General features: G+C 34.1%; 2 protein-coding genes across 2 annotated transcripts; one reads left to right on the top strand and one right to left on the bottom strand.

Annotated features, from left to right (window-relative positions):
* Positions 1-7,006: 7,006 nt before the first annotated feature.
* LOC141393085 (adult cuticle protein 1-like) lies at positions 7,007-7,611 on the bottom strand. Its single transcript, XM_073966035.1, has 2 exons — positions 7,507-7,611; positions 7,007-7,446 (listed from the first exon to the last, which is right to left on the bottom strand). Exons 1-2 carry the CDS (start codon positions 7,510-7,512, stop codon positions 7,138-7,140), a joined length of 315 nt encoding a protein of 104 aa, XP_073822136.1. The 5' UTR covers positions 7,513-7,611; the 3' UTR covers positions 7,007-7,137.
* Positions 7,612-20,168: 12,557 nt separating this feature from the next.
* On the top strand, positions 20,169-20,846 carry LOC141393083 (adult cuticle protein 1-like). Its single transcript, XM_073966034.1, has 2 exons — positions 20,169-20,294; positions 20,362-20,846. Exons 1-2 carry the CDS (start codon positions 20,289-20,291, stop codon positions 20,671-20,673), a joined length of 318 nt encoding a protein of 105 aa, XP_073822135.1. The 5' UTR covers positions 20,169-20,288; the 3' UTR covers positions 20,674-20,846.
* The last annotated feature ends 914 nt before the right edge of the window (positions 20,847-21,760 follow it).

Raw genomic sequence — 21,760 nt, 5'->3', positions numbered from 1 at the left:
TTAATGCCAATACTTCAGTAACAACACACCCATTAAAGATATTTAGCTTAGTTACGGCATAAAAGAACCAAAGCCATTTGTCACCAAGTACTCACAGCCGATTACATATTCAAGTCTACTAAAAATTTGTAATTAAGCATTTATTTTTATCACTGCCAGTAATTATTGGTGTAAAAGAATTTCCTAGATAAGTTGAGGTCTTACAAAACGTAGAAATGATTAAACAACAAACAATTACAATCATTAAACATGATTTCTCTATTGGCCAATAAAGTAAATGTAGACTTTATTAACCATATGACGATTTATGGTAAATCTCTTTGGCATGGCTTACGTGCAGTTGCCACTGCACCACCCAAATGCAATGTTAATTTGTCATTAATTTTACGATAATTTGCAAGATAATTAAATATTGATTGGTCTTTTGAGAGTAACAACTGTAAAACAGGTGTGACGGCCACGGTTTAGAAATAAATGGGGAAAAATATGAATTACTTATATACTACATAAATGGTAATATGTTGCCGTTTTTTGGTTTTAATTAACCCATCAATAATGGTAATTTTCTGTCATATCATAAATTCAATCAAATTCCAAGTAACCGAAAATTTGAGTTTTCATCGTCAAGAACAAGCGTCGGCACTGGGAGCCCCTTTTGTAGAAGTGTGTGTAAACAGAAAAAAAAAACAAACCCAACATACCATTATTGTAAAATATTCCTACAGGCACTTATTTGTAATTTAATAAACTACGCAAAAATTGTATATTGGGCTGGTCTAGAACATAATTATCATCTACTGAGTATTTTGGACTATTTATACCCTCAGCCTTATAATTTCATACGACTAAAATGTGCTTCGTCGAAATAATGGATCAACCGATTTAGTCCAATCGTTGGATTTCGATATATTTTGTTCAAGCTCAGTTTAAGTTCAAAGATGGGTCATATCGGTCTACTCCTTCAGTGATGCTCAAGATAACTCTCGTAACATTTCTTCCAGACAGTTTAAGAACATGTCTCGGAGCGTTTTGAATATATTCGTTTGATGACTGGTCCATGCATTTACACATAATGGTCTAACAGCTCGAAATCCTATGGTGGCTAACTGAAATGACTGATGGGTGCGATATCTGTCTAAAGGCATCAATTCCAAATAGGATCACTTCCAAAATGGACTATGTTGGTCCATTCCTTCAGGTACTTCCTACACAATATTTTTGCTTTTAAATCCAAATCAAATTCATTAGCATTTATTCGAAATGAGTAGAGATTTTTTTTTTAACAAATCAAAATACAATTTTGTAGGCTGAACAGTTGTCTTTAGGATGCCATATTATATTTCATATACAGTACTTTTATACTAAAATTTTACCGGAAAACCAAAAAGTGCAATTTTAAATTGAGCATTGAAAATTATGTACCACAATAATCGATTAATAGTTTCCAAAATGTTGGCTTTTTATGCCATTTTAGTAATCAGAATGGTGGAATAATTGATTCCCCATCGATTTCAGTAGTTTTGTCATTGATTTCGATAGAAAGAATGACGTTCCTGACGCAATTTTGACATAATCGTAGTGTCCCTTTGTAGGTAATTTGGCTAGATATTTCTAGTTTTTGAAGTTATCTTCCAACAAACGACTATGAAAAATCATTAACGGTTATGTCAAGAGTACGAGTATGTACAAAAAAAAATTAATGGTATATGGAAAGTCCTGTATCATTCAGACTTGCGCCATATTGGACTAGTCTTTAACGGCATTTGCTGATAGAGGAAAAAATAGGGTATAGAACAGAGGTCCGCAAAATGCCACTCGCTTCTAATGCATATTCGCGATTTCGTGCTTTTTTCATTGCTTGTTATTGCCATCTCTGTTTAATGCTATTGCTTGCTTTGCCTTTCATGAGTGTGTGCCAATTGCACACACACAACACACTACAAGAGCTCGTTGACTTTTTTTTTGCACGCTGCCTTCGAAAAAGCACGTTGCATTACAAAAAGCAGTAGATATTTCTGGTCAAATTTACATGTTAATAAACATAAAAAAAATAATGTTGAGACAATAAAAACAATTACTAGTTTAGTTTATCCTATTATTAAAGAAACTCAAAGAAAAAGCGAAATTTGGCAAATGTATTCATTTATTCAAACAGAAGATGGTACGATACTGTGTGGTGGTATGCAGTATTGTGCATACTGCATTTGCGAATCGTGTGAATACAAATGTAAAAGCAAGCAAGCATGCACTAAAGCAGTGAATCATTTTTTGGGGTGAATCTGCTTTTTGCACATTCATATTTTTTATATGCAAGGCACTGCACTATTCGCTTTTGGGAAAAGGCAATAGAGTGTGCCTTTTATATGCATTTTGCGGACCTCTGGTATAGAACAACAGTTTTTGCACATTTCTTTGAAATGAGGATAAAACCTACACAATACCGAAAATTGGGATGTACCGTTCTATGCCCCCCATAGAATTATATTGACAAATATCACAGCTTTGGTTAAAAATTTTCCAAAAGCAAAGCCTGACTATGAAACTAGAAGATCCCGTCTTTAACCAAATAACGGAGATATCGCAATAGTCGGTAATACATCCCATTTTTCTATTTTTTTGGAAATCACGCTACAGGTCGCAATATTGATCGGATCGTCACGAAAATTTCAGGGTTAATGCGGGTCTCACAGATGAAGAAGCATATTGATTTTGGTGATGGTCGGATAATATTTAGGGGTCGGAATGGGCAAACACTTATTTGGAGAAAAGTCAACATTTTATTTCAAGGCCAATATCTCTGTTTCTTTAAGAGGTATATCTAAAGCAAAACCTGGAAAGGAAAGTAGAAAATATCACCTTTACAACGGTGTAAAGCAGGTTGTCGTAGGTAGTCAAATAGCAAAGATATGGCAATAGCCGATATTGCATCCCATTTTCCGATTTTTTTGTAATCACGCTACAGATCGCAATTTTGATCGGATGGTCACGAAATTTTGGGGGTTAATGGGGGTCCCAAAAAGAAAGAAGCCTATTGATTTTGATGATGGTCGGATAATATTCAGGGGTCGGAATGGGCGAACACTTATTTGGAGAAAGGTCAACGTTTTATTTCAAAGCCAATATCTCTGTTTCTTAAAGAGGTATATCAAAAGCAGAATCTGGCAAGGAAAGTAGAAAATATCACCATTACAACGATGTAAATTAGGTTGTCATAGGTGGTCAAATAGAAGAGATATGGCAATAGTCGATAATGCATCCCATTTCCGATTTTTTTGTAATCACGCCACAGGTCGCAATTTTGATCGGATCGTCACGAAAGTTTAGGGGTTAATAGGGGTCCCACAGAGGAAGAAGCCTACTGATTTTAATGATGGTCGGATAATATTCAAGGGTCGGAATGGGCAAAAACTTATTTGGAGAAAAGGTCTACGTTTTATTTCAAAGCCAATATCTCTGTTTCTTTAAGAGGTATATCAACCTGGCAAGGAAAGTAGAAAATATCACCTTTACAACGATGTAAAGTAGGTTGTCGTAGCTGCTCAAACAACAGAGATATCGCAATAGTCGGTAATGCATCCCATTTGGTTGCTTATGGGGGTCCCAGAGACAAAGAGGCATATTATTTTTGGTGGTAGTCGGTTTATATTCTCTAAAAGAAATGTTTACCAGTGAAAAGCTTATGCACAGTGGTAGTGGTGTAGGGTATCACATGGTCGGCCCCGTCCCGACTATAGCCTTTGCTCACTTGTTTTAGGGTAATATAGCTAAAACCTTCAAAATACCGAAAATCGGGAGATATGGTCCTAAGGGGGTTATATCAAAACGTGGACCTATATAAATATTTGTTGGTAGAAATGTTTCTTAGCCTCTGGAAACACAAAATACCCAATTACAACCGATTTTGTGGTCAAATGGGACTAATACATTCAAAATATTTTAAAGTGAAGGGTACTATATATGGGGCCTTATATGGGGCTATATCAAAACGTGGACTTATATAACCTAACTTTGGTAGAAATGTAGCCTCTGGAGACACAAAATACCAAATTACAACCAATTCGGTGGTCAAGTGGGACAAATATCTTAACAATTCCTTAAAACGACGACGCGTCACGCATCACTTTGTATGGGGGCTAAAACGTGGACCTACATAGCCTGTTTTCAATACCAAAAGTCCTACGTACATACAATAGATTTTACCAAAATTTCATCCACCTACTTAATCCGTTTGGCCGCTAGAGTGATTTCCACAGACGGAAGGACATGGCTATATCGATATAGAATTGCACACTGATCAAAAATATATATAGTTTGTAGGGTCTAAAATTGTTATTTCGAGTAGTTACAAACGGAATGACAAACTTAATATACCCCCCATAGTATGGTGGAGGGTATAAAAACCAAAAAAAAACTCGACGAAGGGATATTTAAATAAATCGTGGTCAAATTTCACATTTTTAAGGGTTTTTAGGTTTTCACGATTTTGCTTGGAAACCGGAAGTTCTATTGAAATGGGATTAGAGCAAATGTTGTAGCTGTGAAAATTTTCTACAGGATTAACCTTATGGTATTTTCGTAGGTTTTACCATTTTTGAGATATAGACGTTCAAATTGGGACAATGCACCTCCTCATAAAACAATGTCATGTACGGTGCGCCCTAACTAGCTTTAAATGAAAACCGCTTACACCTGGCAAGTTTTTGCAGATTAGGAAACAGCAATGTTCATAGATGAGAAAAAGCCAAAAACAATAAAAAATCGCTGGAGGGATTTTTAAATAAATCGCGGTAAAAGTTCACATTTTTGGCGTTTTTAGGTTTTCAGGATTTTTTACAGAAACCGCAAGCCCCATTGAAATGGGACTGAAGAAAATGTTGTAGAGAATTTTTACTGCAATTTTTAGTCCCTTTTCGATAGAACTTGAGGTTTCCAAGCAAAATCCTGAAAACCTATAAAATCCTTAAAAATGTGACCTTTGACTGCGATTTAGTTCAAAATCCCTTCGTCGATATTCTGTTTTTTTTTCTGATTTTTCTCATTTATGGACATTGTAAATTCAGAATCTGATAGAACTTCCAGGTGTAGCATTTGCCACTTAAAGTTAGTTAAGGCGCATCGTGCATTACGTTGTTTTGTAAGGAGGCGATACAGTCAGTTCATTGTCCCAATTTCAATCTCTATATCTCAAAAATGGTAAAACCTAGGAAAAAGTCATAAAGATCAATCTTGTATAGATTTTTTCACAGCAACAAAACTTGGTTTAATCCTATTTCAATAGGACTCGCTGTTTCCCAGCAAAATCGTGAAAACCTAAAAATGTGAACTTTGACCGCTATTTATTTAAAAAGCGCTCCGGCGATTTTTTTGATTTCTTGATTTTTCTCACCTATGAACATTGTAATTTCAGAATCCGCAAAAACTTCCCAGGTGTAAGCTCCTTTCATTTAAATTTGGTTCAAGAGCACGAAAACTCTATGAAGGCAGTAAAAAAACATATTGATAAAATTTGTGCACGCCCTAACAAAATTAATAATTTCCGTGCGCAGGAAAAGAACAAAGTCGGACTTGGCCGACACTATGATACCCAACACCACTCTTATCTAGTTAATATTAAATCGGATGAAAATATATATGGGAGCTACATTTAGATCTGAACTGATTATAAAAAAATTGAAAGACTCTTCTCTTGTCTGAATTCTGCCAGAAATTCCTAATTTCACCCGGATCGGACAAATCGGATAAAAATTGTATATGGGAGATATATCCAAATCTAAACCGATTTAGATATAACTTGGCAAACTTATTTATAGTCCGAATTCCGCAACATTTTCCAACTTGCATCAAAATTAGACAGAAAGTTCAAATTTCGTCATACATTCCAAATTTCATCAAAATTGGACAGACATAGCGTGATTGGAGCACAAAATACCTAAAATCGAGCGAAAATATATATGAGAGCAATATGCAATTCTGAACCGATATCAATATATCTTGGCAAACTTATTTCTAGTCCGAATTCGTTAACATTTTTCAAACTTCATCATAATTGGACAGAATTTGCGTGTTTGGTCCATCAATTACTTGAAATCGGGCGAACATATATATGAGAGCTATATCTATATATGAACCGATATCAACCAAATTTGGCAGATTTGTTTCTATGCCGATTATAAACATCTGCACTAAATTTTGAAGGTCTAGCTTGCCCCTGCGATTTTTTGGCTCAAAACCCTGACTTTGGCCCCACAGAGGGGTAGTGTGAGGTTGCCAAAGAAGAACCTCTCATTGAAGTTTTTTTCTTTGGTCACCCTTATACTTCGAGCTGACGATTGATGTTTGGATACAAAAAGTTTTTGTTGAAAAATTTATTGAAAAATAATTTCGGTGGAGAATATCCACAAACAAGAAACAAGGGAACTGATGAGATCCTGTACCGAGGATCGAAACTAGTCTTCCCTGCCTTACCTTTTGCGAACAATGCCAAACTTTCTCCACTAATAAATTAGTTATTTTAAAATATTGTATCAACAATAATGGGATTAAGCCAGACTATTTTGAATAAACAAAATTGCAACAGCTATCCCGCTAAAAACGCCACCAATGCTTCATTTAACAAGGAATGGCATAATTTATAGATATTTGGGCCAAAGATATTCTCTCTTCTATTTTTGCATTAAAGACGCCTAGGCGAGTCTTTGATTCGCCAAATCAAGGCAAAAATGGTTTTAGTCCGGTTAAGATTATTACTATTGAATTTATCAATTTCATGGGAATCTGGTGCACTCGGATGGCAATCAGGAATCGAGCGAAGACTCTTTCTCAATTTAAACATCAATGATGAACCAACAAATTTATTTCTCTTGGTATCTAGAAATACATATTTTTTTTTTCAATATAAAAATATGTATATTTGTTTTATATTCTGTCAAGAAATTCTACGCAAGTGTTAATACCTGCAACTATCTACAAATATTGAAGACAATAACAGAAATAATTCATAACAAAATTTGGTTTTGCACGTTATCTTTATTTAATATCAAAAAATGAAATCACAAAATTAGCTGATTATCTTAAAATTTCCTCCACATATTTTGGAAATCTTGACTAAGTATATAAATGTGTTATACATAATATAGTTTACAGGGTTCCAGGAGCAGGTGCCAAGTTAACATTAGCAACGGAGTTGACATGTCCCTCCAAAGGAGCAGTGTGAAGAGCACCACGTGTCTTGGCAACATAGGTACCCTGTACACCTGGAACAACAACAGGGGCATGGACGGCAACGCTAGGACCATATACACCCAAGCCATGAGCAGCATATGGATGGTAAGGAGAAACGGCAGTATAAGAGAGACCACCTCCTACAACTTGAGGAACTCCATAGGGCAAGACGAAAGATTGAACGCCTAAGACAAAAGCTAAAGAGGCAATGACAGCCAAAAATAACTGAAAAGAAACAATTCGAAGACAATTAGAAGTGCAACAGCAATTGTTCTGACTACCTACGTTCATATTGTTGAGATTTGCTTTGTGGATGTTTTGTTAACAAAAAATCTTTTTGTGGTTTATCGGCAAGTGCAGATAGTGATCTGATTTCTTGGTTTGTTGTACTGGCAGTTTTATAGTGAAATTAGAACAGTCCGAAAGTATTTCAGCTTTCTTACCATTCGTTTGCCAACCATTCATTCCTCGAAGAGCAAAGAGATTGAAGCGATTGGGCGTGAAAAATTATTTAAACATTTTAATTATGACATTTATGAAGTCTAAGATCTGCTGCTGTTAGTTCTTTCAGTTGTCATTGCATTAATTGTTGGAATTGAATGCCGATGGAAAAAGGGGTTCGACTTATTGTGACGGATATTGTCAATTAGTCATTACATGTGTGGTATGCATTTTGCTTTTGTTTTTATGATCAGTTCATGAGCTTATTCAATTTTCTAAAATATATTTAATTCATATGTGAAATATGAAATTGATCAACACCTGGGTAATTGATGTAGCATTATTCTTCTTAACTGTGTTCTGCATTTTAATATTACAAAACTTTAATGAGCTTGTTTACTACTTCCTGACAGCCAGCCATTCTCAATTATTTGATCTTGATGAAACTTACATCACCTGAAGAAATCTTTTACAAATGTGGGTGTCTTCCCTAGGGGTGTAGCCCACATCCAATAGGCAAAATTAAGTTCGAAGAGGCCGAACTTTTTTCAGTCTCCACCACGATTTTTATTGAAGTAAAATGAAACAAGAACGGCGTTCAGTTCGGCATGGCCGAACATTTTATACCATCCACCACGTACTCTATTGAAATAAATTGGAACAATTAGTAACTACTAGGCTCTTCCTCTACTTTAATCTAATTCCTTGGAGGAGACTAATATCTAAATTGATGATAAAATGTAGCAAAACACTATCACCTCTGACTACACACCATACCAAATTACATCAATCTTTATTGGAAAATTTTACAAAATCTATATATGTATGTATATATATATTTTCTGGGAACAGAAAATTCCAATTGGCAAGCAATTATATAGGAAAATCGGACTAAATCGAATGGGGATTTTGTTCCTATTATAAGGCTCTGTGTCCCTGGCTAAAATTTCAAATTATCGAAAATCTATGAATTCCGTTCTATGGGTACTATATGAAGACCACCGACAAATTTCAGGAGGAAAGTTTTATACTCCCATCAAAGACTTAATATCAAATTTCAGCCATTTCGGTGGGAGATGGAGGCCATAATTTTCAAAATACCGAAAACCGGGAGGTACCGTTCTAGGGGGGGCTATAAAAAGGCAGATACCGACAAATTTCACTTGGAAAGTTGTATACTAGGGCTATAACCAAAAAAATACCACCACATAGCCGTGTAGAGCATGGAAAACTACTATGAAATACGGTGTCAATTTTTCTCTATCGCGAAAAAAGTTTCCGCACCAAATGCATGGAAGTTCAGAAATGCATTTTTTAATTTTAGCTGCTATAACAAAATATTTGCTTTTCATTAAAATTTTTATTTTTTTGTAATCTAATTTAAAATCATTATCAAAGCGTTCTGGACCAATTTGATCTCAAATCGCGCCATTTCGGAGCATATTAGGAATTTTTGACACTATTGCAATTTTTGGTTTTTCTTTATAAACTCGTGAATTTTATGTTTATATTTTTTGTACCTATCGGACAAGAGAATTTGGGGTCATTTGCAACGAATTCGCGAAAGTTACAGGCTGTTTTTGTTGACCTTGCCTGTGAGAATTGTATTTGTTTTCTACAAAAATACAACACCAGTACCATGTGGGGAATTTTGTCCTAATAATGAAAACGCGTTTCTAAGATCGATTCGATGAAAAAAGTTTTAGCACCGACCGCAATTACTAAAACCCTTTTGGTATTTTTTCTACATATAATTTTAAATTTGCTTTGTTTGAATAAATATTTATAGACAAAAATACATTTCTCACAGGCAAAGTCATTAAAAACGGTCTGTAACTTTCGCGAATTTGTTGCAAATGACCCCAAATTCTCTTGTCCGATAGGTACAAAAAATATAAACATAAAATTCACGAGTTTATAAAGAAAAAACAAAAATTGCAATAGTGTCAAAAATTCCTAATATGCTCCGAAATGGCGCGATTTGACATCAAATTGGTCCAGAACGCTTTGATAATGATTTTAAATTAGATTACAAAAAAATAAAAATTTTAATGAAAAGCAAATATTTTGTTATAGCAGCTAAAATTAAAAAATGCATTTCTGAACTTCCATGCATTTGGTGCGGAAACTTTTTTCGCGATAGAGAAAAAATTACACCTTATTTCATAATAGTTTTTCATGCTCTACACGGCTATGGGGTGGTATTTGCGATATCTGCAAAAAAGTGCAAAAAGTTATATCCCTATTGTATACCCTTAACGAAGACTAAATATAAAATTTCAGCCGTGTCGGTGGGATATTGAGGCCACTCTTTGAGAAAACCGAAAATCGGGAGGTACCGTTCTATAAAGGCTATATGAAGAAGTGGATCTACACACGGAGCAAAAAAAGGCGTTTCTGTACTAATGTTATTACCAATATTAAATGCGGTTTCTTCCTTGTCTAATAAAATATTTCCATTCACATTTTTGATTCAATTATGAAATGTCCATTTAATTTACTAAAAAGCACCATTTCTTTAAGGGAACACAAAAACGGATTTATTCACTCACTTTACCGTCTTTACTCAACGATTGTCTTTAGAAAACTGAAGAAAAAAAGAACAACATAATTTATACCATTTTTTTTCTTCTCGTCTTCGCATGCTATGTTAGTTAACAACAACAAAGCACGAAACACACGTGTTTGGCCGCATACACACCACCAAAGCACAAACAAACTTGTTTACCCTCCCGTCTTCGCTTCTGTGTTTTCTACTACACCAAACACACAACTGTTTATTATAAAACAGCATTCCGCAGCAGCGATTGCCATCTTTGACAAAAATCCTCTCACCACCCATAAAAAATATGTTCTAACATAAAAAATATGTTGCTACCCAAACAAATAAAACTGAGATATGTTATAAAATGTTGCAAACATATATTTGTTTGGACCCAAACATATATTTGTTTGCATTTCTAACATATATTTTTTTCTGCGTGTACAGACAAATTTCAGATGGAAATATTTATACCCCCAACGAAGACTAAATACCAAATTTTAATCACTTTGGTTGGATATTGAGGGCACAGCCTTCAAAGTACCCTTCTAAGCGGGCCATATGAAGACGTGGACCTATACCGACAAATTTCAGGATAAATGCTATGTACCCCCAACTAAGACTAAAATACCAAAATTCAGCCATTTCGGTGGGATATTGAGGCCACAACCTTAAAAATCCCGAAAATCGGGAGGTATAGTTTCACGACGAATATGTGAATGCGTGGACCTATACCGACAAATTCCAGGTGGATGTTTTGTACGCCGAAGAAAACTAAATACAACATTTCAGCCATTTCGGTGGGATATTGAGGCCGATGCCTACAAAATATCGAAAATAGGGAGGTTCCGTTTTATGGAGGCTATATGAAGACGTGGACCTATACCGACAAATTTCAAGTGATGAGATATTGAGGCCACAACCTTCAAATACCCAACTTCGGCAAGTGCCATTCTACGGGGTCTATATCAAAACGTGGGCCGAAATAGCTCATTTTCAATTTCAAAAATCCTAGGAGTAATATAAACTTCTATACCAAATTATATATCTCTATCTTAAATATTGCGAGCTGTATCTTGATTTCAATAGACAGACGGACATGCTTATATCGACTTGGAATTTTTTGCTGATCAAGAATATATGTATATACTCCGATGTTTATTTCGATATGTTACGAATGACAAATTTAAATATACAAGTAAATCCTATTTTAAGTCCGACTGGCCTAACTTTTTGAAACCCTATAATATTTCAAAATATTAATATATGCACCAGCTAATTTAACCCACTCGAAATTTGACGTGACCTATGAGAATCAAAATCTGCTCAGTGAAAAACAACAGGATTTCTCATAGAATAGAAGTAGGTCTTTTTTAGAACAATAAAAACGGTAGACTTCTTCATATTTCAGCGATTCACCCATGGTTCTTTAATAGTCCCCCAAAAGGTCTTATTTTAAGAGACCAATACCTTTCCTCACAGTTTACAAATAGGGTTCTGTTAAATATTAACAAGAAGATCATCTTAGAGTTGACCCTAGCTTTTTTCGTAGAATATCAGCACGAAGTCCGGTAGGTTAGATCAGATCTCTCAAAGTACCACAAGGTCTTCTTTCATAGAAATCTAGTATGTTCTTTCATAAAAGACTATAATGACTTACTATAGAAGAAAGAATGAAAATAAGATCTTCGCCAAGAAAATGTGCGATCTGAAACGATGATTCCAGAGTGTATTCTAACCAATCAAAAATAATAATAAAAAAATATTATAAAAATTATTTTCTAATTAATTTCTCGTTGAGTCGAGCGAATGACCAATGATTTTTGCAAGTGAAAAAGGAAAGCCGCTGATTCGAACCCACACAACCACCACTAGGTGACATGCTTCGCCTTTGGTAGGGGCTCATCAGACATATCGGATGTGGAGCGGGTTCGCTATCATCTAACTTTTCCTCCTTTAAATGCAATTTGTATTTTTTTTTTTTTTTTTTTTTGTAATGCTGAATATTTGTTCATTCATTGTATGGCTTCCATGACAAACGCTTAGCGTAGTCTTTGAAAGTTATGAGTGAAACACATTTTTTTCCATGTGTATTTCAAGGACGTGGGTTCAAACGCCAGTCTGGCTTAAGCCGATTTTATTTTTATTATTAGGGCGAAGATCATTTTTAGTATTAATTTTAAATAATTTCTCTTTAGAGTCGAGCTTAATGGCCAATAATTTTTGCAAGTGAAATGATGAAAATTATCTTGGCCCTAATAGGCGAGATTTTCAAATAAAAATAAATTTAGATTCATTCTTCTACATTCTGCAAATCCAGTCCATTAATCATGTTGGTCTCATGGATTACCGCAAAAAGGTTCGTAACTTTTAATTAACTTTACAAAATGTCAGAAATTTAGATACACTTTTTGTCTTTGGAAGAAAGAAAGTCGCTGTTTGTATGTAGGGATCGACAAACTGGTTTTCTTGCAGAATCTCTAAGCAACTGCTTTTAAAATTTAAAAAAGGAGTGCATTTTTCACGACTCTGCATGGACTGCTTCAAAAAACTATTCAATCACTACTTCACATAGAAAAAATTCAAATAAATGTTGCTGGATTGCATTTTTGAACAGACTAAAAACACATTCCGAAGAGTGCTTTTAAATTCAATCCAAAGCACTGTTTTGGACGCAAATTGGACTACATCCTATTCACTCTAAAGGTTTAGTTAAAATGCATATGATTTACATATGATTTAACTGCATCTTTGGAGGCAAACTTTTTGCTGGGTATATTTGTTGAAAGTAAAAAAGGCAAGAATAGGACTCAACCTGTTCTTAAGCTAAACTGTTTGAACTTTTGTGGGAGAGGTACCGCAAGAAGTGGTAATTGATACAGTCCATCTTCGAATTTGAAATAAGTTTGGAAGAATGATTACGGTGTGTTAAAATTGGACTAAATCGAGGGCTTCCTTTAAGAGCCATTTGAGTTGGCGGCCGTTGGGTTTTTGCAGCCTTATGGAAACTACAGTCGAAATCGCTCATAATGTCGGTCAAAGGACCGACCTATTTCGGAAGCTATAAGCTATAGTCATTATAAACGATATTAATAAAAGAGGTAAAATTATATTATGTATAGTGACTTTGGGGTATAAATACCTTGTTTTACGTTTTATATACATACGTGTAAAGAGTTAAAAACAAAATAATAAAAAATAACGACATTAAATTCATTCTTCAGCAGATATATTACGTTAATGTAAGAAATGATTTTTATTAAAATAGTATGTTATGTTAGTTTTGGCTTTTTGGAAATCATAAGTCTTAAATTTAACCAAAACATATTCTTGGCTTGTAACATCTTCCGAGTAAATAATTTTTTAAAGAGTTTCTACAGCTAGGCACGCCTCTACAGCTAGGCACGCAACTAATTTGCCAATATCTTCTACGTATTGGGAGAAATGAGAATGGAGGCAAATGTCTGTAGAATCGTTTAAAGATCTATTACTCCCGCATAATGAAAACAATTAGCAATGACAGAAGACGCTAAATTTTTCCAACACGTTTAATTTGGTACTTTCATCCTTTTCTATTATTGGCAGGATAGTGGATATTTTCCGATTCCGGTTATGTGATTTTAATGATTTTAAAATTCGAACATGTTGTGCATATGTTTGTTTGAGTTTGAAAAAAATAAAAAAAATTGTTCCACAAACATCCCATACGGGACAAGGGAGACTGAAAAATACGTACAACAAAATATTGAGAGAAATTATACTTCCTTGTAAGGTACGACGCACAGTGGTTCACAATGGTTTTTTCCTTGTCAAAATTCTGTAACTTTTAAACGGTTAGAGATATTTTTTGTTAGACAGATAACACAATTCAGACGAATTATGGGAGGTCAAATTCGGTATGGAAGTTGCAGAGAAATTCAAGGTCAACGTTAAACTTTTGAGTTTTTGAACTATTTTTCATCAAAATAAGAGTGTTCTTGTGGTTTTTATATCTTCCTATGTATTAAAGATGGTCAAACGCCAACAAATAAACAAAAAATTACCAAAAAACTAAAAAAAAATTAAAAAAATTTCGAAACATTTTTTTTTAAAAATTTGTAAAAAAAATTACAAAAAAATTTGTTGTAAAATAATGCAGCTTAATCTCGGGTTTTGTTGTTTTTAAATTTTAAAACAACAAGTTTTATTTAAAGTGGGATGTAGTTAAAATTGATTTAATTTCGGGATGAGACCAAGTGGCGTTGGACGAAACTAGAATTCTTTGCCTTTCCCGAAATTAAATCAATTTTAACTACACCCACTTTAAATAAAACTTGTTGTTTTTAAATTTAAAAACAACAAAACCCGAGATTAGGCTGCATTATTTTACAACAATAAAATAATACACATCTCAACAAAACTGCCAAAAGTGAATTACAAAAAAATTTTAATTTTTTCAAAAATTAAAAAATACTCCTTGGGGTTTTATACAACTTATATAACTCGTATAAAAACTCATATACTCAAAAAATGTGAATTGGTATCAAAAAGCTGTAATTCATATGGAAACAGTATAGAAAAACACACAATTTTACCCATGTAATTTCAATAAATTGAAAAAAGTGTTAAACGGACGGAACGGGACGGGTACAAAAGTATGTATGGGCTGAAAGAGAAGACTCTCGGGCATCTTTCTGTGAAAAGAGAATTTTGTTCCATGTTGCTCCATAAAAGTTCTAGTCCATTAAATTTGGAATTTCATAAAATTTAGTACCTGAGGAAAAATAAAATAGTTCATGTTTTGTAAATGCTACGGTAATTTACTAAAACTATTTTTAAAGACCACAATCCTACCTATCTTACAAAAAAACAATTAACACAACATATGTTATAGTTTCCGAGAAATACCTAAATCTTTCTCCAGAAATTTGCAAAAATTACGTATTTCCCAAAAATGGGGAAAATGTTCGTTTTTAAGGGTACACCACGCCCACACCTTCCAATATTTTGACCTAATTTTTTGGTTTCCTTAGTTTCAACATGTTTACTATCGAACCCTATATAGAAATTAAATATCTTTGACAAAACAAAATTTTGATTTTTGGCCAGGGCCCGGGCCCCCCCCGAAATGGTTTGGTCGAACAAAATTTATTAAGCAACTGTAACCAATTATTAAATTTTTTCTTTGTCATAAACATTTTTTATGTTAGGAGATTTCAAATGAAAACTTATATATCTATCTTATATATATGAAGTTTCTGTACAGAAAATGTACATCAAGTCAAGTTATGTAAGATTTTTTTTCAAATTTTTTGTTTGTATACTCCTTTTGGGAGAAACTTCCAATGAAATCTGAATAACTTTTTCATGCCACATCATTCCACTATTAAATACGAATTCCGTAATGAATATGCTCCATATTTGTTATGTCTTATTCAAGCTATGTTGAGGTCTCGAGGCTTTACACTCATCCTGAATCCAAAATAATTCAGTATTGTGGGAATGGAAGTGCATGAAAAATGTCTATTGGACAAAATGTATGAAGCGTTCTTCCTGGACTATATATTGAAAGCCAATTAGAAATTTGTTTCGCTGCCTTCACCAACATTTTTTTTACTTGTTGCTAAACAAGAGGAGAAAATTATGAAGAAAAATGAATTTGTGTTCGTCAAAAACTGCTAAAATCTGCTAAATGTAGCATACTCACTTGCATTTTTCCCTATAATTGCACATATCGCTCATTTATATTTTAAAAAATCAAGTTTCGAGAAAAACGCGTTTTAAGTTGCGGAATGAAATTTGACTTCCCAACTTAAAAAGGTTAATACACAAAAAATAAAATAACTATTGGGATCATCTTTTGTACAGATTTTGCCAGATATTCGTGCTAAATTTCTGTGCAAGATCAAGCATGATTCGAATTGTTTTAGTTCTTTATAACCTCAAAAAACCTTTTTGTTGATTTATGCCAAACTCCTAGAAAACAAGCTGTAACTCGTTGATTTTTAGAGATATCAACATGAAAATTTGACACAAGATAAAATAAATGTCGTAGAAAAAATAGAAATTGCTAACTCAAAAAACCCGTTTTTTTATTTATGCCACTCTTTGAGTAAATGAGCGATATGTTTGGACGGACAGACCTTCCGTCTGTATCTCAGTTGTCTGGAAGGCTGGAGCGCATGATAACTTTCGAACGGATCAACCGATTTGGTCAAAGTTTTGGATCTCGTAAAGAAAAAAATTTCGCTAAAATCGTAGTAATCGATTCGATCTGAACTTTGCACATCGCAGTATTTCTTCCAGAAATATATCGAACCCAAAATTGATTATATCGGTCCAGTTCTTCAAATAAATTTTTTTCCAAATGTACAACAAGTTCCAAGAGAATATGTGTGGCCAACATCTTTAGGTACGTCCCTCTCAAATTTCAACATAAGTGCAGCTTAAGACTGATCCTTTGGACTTTTTTGACATTTGTAGTCTTGTTTACTGCGATATCAAATTTTGAGGGGGAAAGTCCATGCTTCAAAGCTCTAAATTCTAAGGAGACCAACTAAAATGGCTTGTGGGAGCAGTAACTATTCATAGATGAAAAAAAAAACAAAAAAAATATCGCCGGAGGAATTTTCAAATAAATCGCGATCAAAGTTCACATTTTTTGGGTTATTTTAGGTTTTCACGATTTTGCGTGGGAACGACAAGTCCTATCGAAATGGGACTAAAGAAAATGTTAAAGAGGATTTTCACTGCTACAACATTTTCCTTAGTTGCCTTTCGATAGGACTTGCCGCATCCAGCAAAATCCTGAAAATCTAAAATGAACCTAAAAATGTGAACTTTGACCGCGATTTATTTAAAAATCCCTCCATCTATTTTCCCAGGTGTAAGCCGTTTTCAACTAAAGTTAGTTAAGGACTCCATACATGACATTGTTGTATAAGGAGGCGATACAGTCAGTGCATTGTCCCAATTTGAACTTCTATATCTCAAAAATGGTAAAACTTAGGAAAAAGTAGTAAAGGCCAATCGTGTAGAGAATTTTTACAGCTACAACATTTTTAGTCCCACTACGATAGGACTTGCAATTTCCAAGCAAAACCGTGAAAACCTAAAAGACACCTAAATATGTGAACTTTGACCGCGATTTATTTAAAAATCCATCCAGCGATTTTTTTTTTGTTTTTGGATTTTTCTCATCTATGAACATTGTAGTTTCCGAAACTGCAAAAACTTCCCAAGTGTAAGCACCTTTCAATTAAAGTTAGTTAAGTCGTTCTTTAACATTATACCAAAAGTAAAGAATGCAGCCGGAACAACAATCATGAAAATTTTCGACTTATATTATTTTGTCACGACTTAGCTAGAGTTTGCCAATTGGTTTCTGAGATATTTGATCGACCATGCTGTGGCTTAGTCCAAACATGAGTTTTGTAGTCTCAAACAGTACTCTGAAAAGGATTTGGAGTCTATGAATCGTTGTCTGTATCGTCCGTTTTTAAATTTCTAAAGTTTTTAATTAATCAAATTTGGCGTTTTTATGGCATTAAAGAATAGTTTATTCTTAGGTTATCGACACAATAGCTAGGTATAGAAGTCCAATCTGTGCTCGCAGATACACGCACAGAAAAAATATTTTTCGCTTTTGTTGGAACAAAAATATATGTTTTGGTTCCAAAAATGTATTTGTTTTGTTCAAACATTGTAATCCAAATCCAAAAATACCATCTTTTGTTCCAAACATAGAAAACAAAAACAACTTTCGAATTTCCGCAATATTGTTAAAATCGTTAACAATACCGATTGTAGGAACTATCATAATCTAATTTTGTTTACAAAAAGTATTGTCAATACAGAAAACCAGCCCAGAAATGTTTGATTTGAGTGCATATACTTCTCATATACACTTTTCGCATAACTTGGATATAAATGTCGCGTATAATATTGCAATCATTGATGAACACAATACATGGTTTGCTGCATTGGCTGACAACAAAGACAAACAAAAAGCCACAAGAACCCACCACAACATAAGGAATAATTAAACACCATAACAAACATGAAAAGGAAAGAAGAATGAAACAAAACAGAAACAAATAAAAACAAGAGTCTCACAAGTATATACACACAAAAACAAAGGTAAAGGCAGCATGTCATACAAACACACCACAACTCACCAAAATTGTTTTTTCAACACGACATCGAATAGCGAGAGAAGAGAAACAAATTTTCGAAGAAAAGAGAGAAATATTGTTCAGTTGACACAAACTATTTTTGGATTTAAAATACTACATGAGGAATCCAACAATATGTTAACAATACATATTTTGCTCTTGGAATATTGTTGGATCAAACATATTTTTTTCTCTGCGTATACGTGTTATTCTTCTTTATAGAAGTCGTATGGGTATTTCGATATGTAATTAAAAAAATGAGGCGTTATGTTCGGGTCGAACTATACCCCTATAACTCCTGTATAACTCAATTCGTCCTACTCGCGAATATAGTTAAGTAGGGATTGGATTAAAACGTGGATATATTTTAACCACTTTCTGCATGGAGGCTCTTTCACAAAAAGGAATCCCAAAATCTGTATTACAGCTGATATTCTAAAAATTAGATTAAGAGCTTTAAAATACTGAAAATCTTGCGATAGCAGAAATAATGGCAATTCTCTGTACTTTTAAAATGCTGGGATATACCATAACGTTGACCTATATTTTTAATCATATAGGTCCAAAATACTGAAAACGGGGCGCAACTTTTATATGGCGACTATACCAAACGTGGTTTCAATTTCAATTCTAAATATCTTATATTTAACTTATATTTAATACTCTGTAAAAAGTTAAAATTGTATCCTAAATATTGTGATCTTTCTCTACTGAATTTTTATACTTTGTGTCAATATTTCATATAAAATCAACAGCTAAACCTTAAAAAAGCTTTACGTAACCCTACACACCATTTTCAATTTTCATGATTTTTGGTCAAGTTGGGCCCCCCCGAAATGAAATCCTGCGTACGTCCCTGAGGGGTACTCAAAGGAATTGTGAGAGAAATATTACGATAAGCAAAGGTTAGACCAATGCCAATTACTCATTTCTATACATATATATATCAGGAAGCATGGACGAAAAACATTATATCGCTGTAAAAAGACCACAAGGAGTACTTTCGGTAAAAGTTAAAAACAACAAACAATTTTATAACAGCCTTTAAACTGCTCTTAAGCGAAAATTTTAAAGATCTATGAGTGAGGTACCCAAAGTTGTTTTCCAATATAGACTTTGTTGGAACTTGATGTTTGTACGTTTGAAAGAAATTTTACAAAGTGCAAAATGGCAATAGCGTTTCATAGAATTGTTGGATCCATTATCTCAGGAAGTATAGACTTGGTCCCTCGAATTTCGTCCAAACTTACTTAGGGTCTAAAACCATTATTTCGATGAGGCCCATTTTTGTCGTATTTATCTGAAGATTCTTCCAAAATGGTGGGGAGATTTTAATTATTCCAATTACATAAAAACTATACTGATTAAAAATATTTTACGATCGTTATATTCATTCATAGCCCTACCGATTCCAAATCGGAAATGAGTATGTATTCTTCAAACTATAACAAAATAATGTTTGTGTTATCCAATAACTAATCAAATCTTATATTACAATTGCCAACTGTGGATGTGTAATTATTGCATTTATCTCATTACATACATTTAGTTATTTATATGTATATTTATGTGTGTATGTGTAAAAATATTGGTTATTATTCCATATTTCACAGGGTGACTGCAGGGGATAGGTGTTAGATAAACACTCTGGCAAATTTATAACAAATTTATAATTGAGGCATAAACAGTACAAGAAAACGCATTACCTGCATTAGCTACTTAGAACAGACTACAGTCCGACAAACAGACAGACACATATCAATCTTGAAGAAAATGCCCTGAATTCACTTAAACAAAAAGTGCAACGTTCCCAACTGTTAAGCGATTCACATTGATGGTTGTTTGGTATAAAATGATTTTGCAATTGTGAACAAATATCAGATCAGAACTTCAGTTCAAGCCAACAACAAGAAAAACATTTTTCTTACAAAATGAAAGTAAGTGCACTTGAAAATATAGGTACATAGTTGAGAGTTTCTTAAATAATATTTACATCCTCCTTAGTTCGCTGCCACAATTTTCATAACTTTGGCTTTGGCCTTCGGTGTCCAATCGTATGTGTTGCCATGGGGAATACCAGAAGTTGTTGGTGGTGGCCTTTCATATACTGCTGTTTCCGGGCCTGTTGTAGCTGGTCCTTGGGGCCCTTGGGGACATTGGGGTGCACCTAGTGTCGCAGTATCTGCCCCCTTACTCGGTGTTGGTCCTGGCACATATGTCGCAAAAACTCGTGGTGCTGTTCACACTGCTCCCTTGGATGGTCATTTACAGTCAGTGGCCAATGTAAATCTTGCTCCTGCACCTGGAACACTTTAAATGCCATTGGATCATTATAAACATGGACAAATTGTTTCAACAACGAATCATCTTGCACTTCATATTTTTGTATTACTTCAGCACACCAATACATAGCATAACTTCTCTCATTGGATAGCAAATGCTACCAAATAAAGCAATCACTTGACAATAAAAGTCAAAGAAACAAGAAACGACAAAAGGTGTTATTGGATCTAAAAGTTATGTTTTTCTAGTAAATTTAAGGTGGAATTACTACTCTTCTAGTACAAAAAAAATCAGTTTACAGTTTCAAACAGATTTATGCCAGCGGCTATCTTAGACAAAATAAGCTCCAGAATTAATGAGGCAGAAATTATGTTTCTTTCAGCACGATCCCAATGTGTCGTGAAATATATTCTCCTGCCTGTTAAACTGTCTTCTAATGTGACAAAAGTTTTACGAAGCCTTAAACAGGGGAATAAGCAGGGCGCTTCACTTCTAAAAACTGGACATTAGCAGATGAGATTATCAAAGGGGATATATCAGAGACGAAGTACTTCCAACCTGAATGATACCGAACGCGTCCACAGGATAAGACTAGTCAGGTAAGTAAATATACTGCTCAGCTGCGAATTAAAAAAGCACCCGCGGATAATTTTATCGGATCGGGGGAAGAGTCTTGGAGAAAATATTTGAGTGACTATGATGTTACCCAAACCTCGTTCACCTGTGAGGACGTCAAAAGGCATATGTTAAGGCGTTGGATTATTAGCACAAACTTGTTAAAAATATGCACATCTACCACATCAAAGTTAGTTAAGGTGCACCGTACACGACATTGTTTTATAAGGAGACGATACAGTCAGTATATATCTCAAAATGGTAAAACCTACGAAAATATCATAGAGGTCAATCTTGTAGAGAATTTTCACAGCTACAACATTTGCTCTAATCCCATATCGATAGGACTTGCGGTTTCCAAGCAAATTCGTGAAAATCCAGAAAAAACCCTAAAAATGTAAACTTTGATTCCTTTTTTATAAGCGCTCCGGCGATTTTTTTGTTTTTTTTTTTATTTTTTTTCATCTATGAACATTGTAGTTTCAGAATCCGCAAAAACTTCACA

The sequence above is a fragment of the Musca autumnalis genome, unplaced genomic scaffold (assembly GCF_047663935.1).
Source record: "Musca autumnalis isolate F117 unplaced genomic scaffold, ASM4766393v1 scaffold_2, whole genome shotgun sequence".
In the NCBI taxonomy this organism is placed as follows: Eukaryota; Metazoa; Arthropoda; class Insecta; order Diptera; family Muscidae; genus Musca; species Musca autumnalis.
The sequence above is the reverse complement of the archived record's forward strand: the minus strand, read 5'-3'. Positions and strand labels throughout refer to the sequence as shown.